The sequence below is a fragment of the Lipotes vexillifer genome, unplaced genomic scaffold, assembly GCF_000442215.2.
Source record: "Lipotes vexillifer unplaced genomic scaffold, Lipotes_vexillifer_v1.1 scaffold515, whole genome shotgun sequence".
In the NCBI taxonomy this organism is placed as follows: Eukaryota; Metazoa; Chordata; class Mammalia; order Artiodactyla; family Lipotidae; genus Lipotes; species Lipotes vexillifer.
In genome coordinates, this window is record NW_006772017.1 from 703596 (window position 1) to 708631 (window position 5036).

Genomic DNA, 5036 nt, shown 5'->3' on the forward strand with positions numbered 1-5036 from the left:
TCCCCTGCATCGGCAGGCAGACTCTCAACCACCGCACCACCAGGGAAGCCCACTACGGATGTTTTTTAAGGAAGAGGACATGCCCACGGCAAAGGCAAATTCATTTTGAAGATATGTTTCCTATTCAGTGAGAGAGGAAGGAGAAAAGAGACAGGGAGAGAGAGAAAGGAAAAGGATCAAAAGAAGAATGGAGACAAGGCTGCCCTTCTGCCTAGTAAATTGTGGATTCATTGTCCGTCCCTGGACACAGCTGCAAAAGGGTAGAAATCAATTTTTCTCTATTACTCCACGGAGAGAAAGGAAAACCTATTTGTAAATTGAATTAAACCCAATAGTAGCATGTCTGTGCACATGCTATTATTAAAATTAGCCACACATACAACTATATAATCCCACGATGTAACTAGAAATCAACACTCTCCCATTTCAAAGCTTAGTAGAGACATCTTTCTTCTTTTTTAAAAAAACACCATGGCTAAATGTCACTAAGCTCTCCGGCATGCCAATACATCGACACCTCAGTAATGACTCTGGAAGGGAAGGAACTCCAAAGCCCCATCTGGGAAGAATGTGCTTCCAAATTCTTGAATTTGCTGCTGGTGCACCTCAGTCAGTAATGACTGGATATGAACTAGAACCTTCTAGAAGACGGTTTCTTCCCAAGTTGCAATCTGTGGTGCTGACTGTGGAATAAATTCCCTGTGTCTGTGTAGGCGAGGTCTTGTTCACAGAAACCCTAATCCATCCACTGGGTATTGAATATCAGGCTGCTGAAGTGAGGGTCCGGAAAACACATTAGCAGTCTGCCCCCTAGTGGGGCAACACAGTACTTCAGATAACTAGGAATAGAAAAGATTTTTTTTTTCCTTCTCTTTCAGAGAGCAAAAGAATTCAAGTTTTCCAGATAGTGCAAGGTGAGGCATTTATCCTCAGAAGACAGCTTCCAGAGCTGAATTAAGCAAGGCTCACAATGATAGGGTCCCCAAGTCAGAGCTAAAGACAGGTAGTGCTGCGGTGGGTGTCCCCGCAGAGCCTGCAGGGACAAAGGTTCTTTTCACATCCTTGGATGTCTCCAGTGTCCTCCTTGGGTGATAGCATTCAGTTCTCCACGCTCTCATTATAAAAATAGTACCTACCCTAAGAGCAACCAACCTACCAGAAATGTTAAAAATAACAGGCTTCTTTGTAATTTTTTGGCAAATCATTAACACAGAAGAACATTTCAAAAGGGCCATGTTGAATTTTTTAAAAGGTCAAGATGCACGAGTTTTATAAAAAGACCAAGTCTTTGTGGCTTTTCTTTTTCAGGAGAGAATCTTTGTGATGGTGGCAAATGTTGGTAAGGCAGAAGATGATCTGGAGATGTTGTCTGGATTTTGCTTCTATCTTCTAAACGCCTTCAGAACTTGGCTTGCTTCAGTTTATCAATATGGTAGCAGAGTTTCAGTGCAGGTCCCAGCTTCAGGCCCAAGTATTTCATGATCATGTCACTCTTCAGCAACAGGAGGGCATTGCCATCAATCTCCTGGTGGAACAGAATCAGAAAAAAGAAAACGGTCAAAGTGAAAGTGGTCAAAGTAATCAAATAGTAGCCACAGTTAGAGTATGGTCAGGGAATAAAGTAAGGGAATATGAATTTACTTAGATACATATTCTCTTAGTCCCAAGGCAAGACCTTAAGAAAATAAACGAAAGCCTACAAATACTATGTGCTCCTCTTCCCATATTCTCCCTGGGGTCGTTTGATACAGTGGATCTTTCATATTCCTGCTCTCTCCTGATTGAAGGAATCTAACATAGTCCCAGCCATACTCCCAATATCCCACATACGTTTATCTCTTCATCCAATCTAGGGCTAAACAAGCAAGCAGTGTTCAATGGACTGAATGTGCCCCCCCACCCCCTCCCCAAATTCATATGCTGAAATCCTAACCTCCAAGTGGTGGTATTTGGAGGTGAGACTTCGGGAAGTAATTAGGTCATGAGGGTGGAGCCCTCGTGAATGGGATTAGTGTCCTCATGCAATGGGAAGATGGCAGTCCGAAACCTGGAAGAAGGGTCTCACCAAAAACAAACCTTGATGGCAACCTGATCTTGAACTTCCAGCATCCAGAACTGAAAAATAAATCGCTGTTGTTTATAAGCCAGCCAGTCCGTGGTACTTTGTTACAGCAGCCTGGACTGACTAAGGCAAAGTATCATCCCACTAGACCCTGAAACTAGTAGTTACCTTTCCATTCCAGGTGCTGGTATAAGGCCCTGACTTCCATCCATCATCCTAATCTCTGGTTTCTTTTCATGGGACACTCACCTGCCTTTCGCTGATTACCAAATTGCTAACAACACTCTATAAGGGATTTCAGGTGTTTTTTGGCCCTGTCAATACTACTAGGTGGCATACAACGAAATAATGCACCTGCTTCATCTGAGGGTTTAGCACAAATAATTACTAAGGGAATGCCAGTCCTCTGAGGTCCCGATATTGCTCCCATTTGCCTCTGAAAATGGTAACCCTCCAGACTGCATGTTGAACTGCAATGAAGACCCAGTGCGGCCAAAAAAATACATACATAAAATAAATAAGTTCAAAAAATAAAAAAGAGAACACCTAATGCAGGTGGGAAGGTGGGAGGGACACTGCAAAGGTCATCTATGCTACATGTACAAGAACCCCGAGAGCATACCAATAGGTACCACATTTTTCACTGCTGTAGCCAATCATTCCCCCTGTACTACCACACTGTATCACTCCTTAGTAAGGCTGGGTTTCCTCCTTCACCTATAGTGCTATTTTCAGATTACTAGAGACCAGGCGTAGAGATTTTGGGTGCTCAGGTGGGGAGAAGAGGCACAGTACAGGACTCATGTAGCAGCCCCTCTCATTCCTCTCTCCAGCCAGCCACTCAGCCAGCACTGATGAAGCACCTACCCTGCGTCACTCAGAGCTTATCTGCGGGCCCTCCCAGGGGACTCACTGCCGAATGTTCTCTCTTTCCCCCACCTCCTAGACTTCCACTGCCTCCTGTCATGCTGGAAGGAAGCCAGAGTCCTCCCACCCAGATCTGTCTAAACATAACCCCTCTGCGGTCCTTGCTACGTCCTAATCCCTGAAACCTGTGAATATGTTAGGTTACCTGGCAAAGGGGAATTAAGGCTGCAGATGGAATTAAGGCTCCTAATCAGCTGCCTGTAAAATAGGAAGCGTATCCTGGATTATTGGGGAGGGAGGAGACAGTGCCATCACAGGGCCCCTCGAAGAGGAAGAAGAAATCAGAAGAAAAAACCAAAGAGTTGGCAGCCTGGGAAGGACTCAGCTTGATGTTGGCTCTGAGGATGAGGACAGCGAGGTAGGAGCCAAGAATGAAGGCGGATCTCAGTGCTGAAAAGGCGAGGAAATGAGTTCTCCCTAGAGCGTCCAGAGAGAATGTCAGCCCCACCGACACCTTGGTCTTAGCCCGGTGAGACCCCTGTCAGACTCCTGACCCACTCAACCGTAAGATAATAAACTTGTGTGGTTTTAAGCTACTACGTTTGTGGTGACGGGTTATAGCAACAATCGATAACTGACGTAGGAAGCTTGGCAGGTGAAGTGCTAATTCTTACCTTTTAAAAAAAATGACCATCTTTATACATTTTAGAATCTCCTAAATAATTACGCGAATATGTAGCTGGCCTGCTAACCAAAGGCCATCTACGAGCCAGGCGCTGTGCTGAACACTTCATGTGCATTTTCTCATTTAATCCTCAAGGCAGCTTAGCAATAGGCACTGTCTGTTGGCATATTGTAGGTGTGCTATAAATGTTTGTTTATGCACAGACAGATGGATGCACAGACAGACGGATGGATGGGCAGGAAAACAGGCACTCCTGATAAAGGCCAAAGTGAGGGAACGGATGGGACAAACAAAACTAGGTGGTTGTTCCGCTCTGAGAACCCTGTGGTTCCGTCTGGCCTCCCTTGAGTGGTGCCCCCAGGCATAGTGCAGAGCCCCCTGCAGCCCCCTGACCGCCCCCAGGCCCACCACTGCGCGTACATGCTTCCGGAAGAGCTCCACGTGGGGCCCCAGAGCCTGCGGGTCTGCGTCTTTCACGAACCAGACCACATCCTCCACGGACCAGGTAGAGGGGTTCCTGCTCCTTGGCCGCCGGGTGTCCTGCCTGTCCGGAGAAGGGCTTGAGGCTGGAAGGTAGAGCACAGAGAGGGAGGCCATGAGACAGCGGGCCTCGGGCCTTGGCACCTACCTGGTGCCTCCTGTCCCCACCTGGCCCTCGAGTCCAAGGTGGAGGCCAGAGTGACCTCCTGTGACAGAGAAAGGCCAGGAGTGCCTGCTCTTGGCAGGAGCCTGGAGCACCGGAGGCCACTCCTAAGGGCAGCAGCCTCCCCCTCTGCACAGAGGGTCTCTGCTCTCCCAGGGAATAGAGCACTGGAAAGCGGATCTCCTCTAGCAGGTTGAAATGCTGACCCACGTTAGAGTTTTAAAGACCCCTCCTGGTCAGTCCTGTCTCAGCGGGCCCCGGGCCTGCTGTAACCAGGTTCCATGAAGCTCCAAATAGACCTCTGTAGTGCTGTGATGCCAAAACGACTTCAGGGCCTTTCCGCCTCCACTGGTGTCACCCTGAGACAAGAAGGACGCAGCAGAACGGAGGGGCATTTTGTGCTTGTCCTGGGTCTCTGGTGCCACAATCTCAGAAGCCCTGTCTGTGAGAGGTCCATGCCCTGCTCCGCATGTGTAGAAAGAAGACTCACCACCTACACTGAGCACCTCGCCAGCCCTCAGGTCTGTCAGAGCACGCACTCCAACCTCCCACTTAGACGAGGGATTCCTTGACAACAGGAGCCTAATCCTGTGCCTGGTCCACAGCTGGTCCCTGGTCAGTGATTGTGGCACGAGTTGCATTGCTGCATAAATGCATTTCCCACATGGCAGATTAAAAGGTGCAGGACATATGAAGGAGGAGAGAGTAGTGAGTCAATCTTTAGGCAATATTTAGGGGGTGACTTGTTTTGCATGTCCCAAACGAATTCATCCTCTTTC

General features: G+C 47.9%; 1 protein-coding gene across 2 annotated transcripts in view; it reads right to left on the reverse strand.

Annotated features, from left to right (window-relative positions):
- Window positions 1-1241: 1241 nt before the first annotated feature.
- SCML4 (Scm polycomb group protein like 4) overlaps window positions 1242-5036 on the reverse strand; it is a 59275-nt gene continuing 55480 nt past the window's right edge. Inside the window, exons 3-4 of one of the 2 annotated variants that reach the window (XM_007447252.1) lie at window positions 4035-4180; window positions 1242-1525 (exon numbers count right to left, since the gene is read on the reverse strand). In XM_007447252.1, the coding sequence (XP_007447314.1) occupies window positions 1400-1525; window positions 4035-4180 (272 nt within the window). In that variant the 3' untranslated portion in view covers window positions 1242-1399. The remainder of the gene's footprint in view (window positions 1526-4034; window positions 4181-5036) is intronic. The other variant, XM_007447251.1, reaches the window with a different exon arrangement.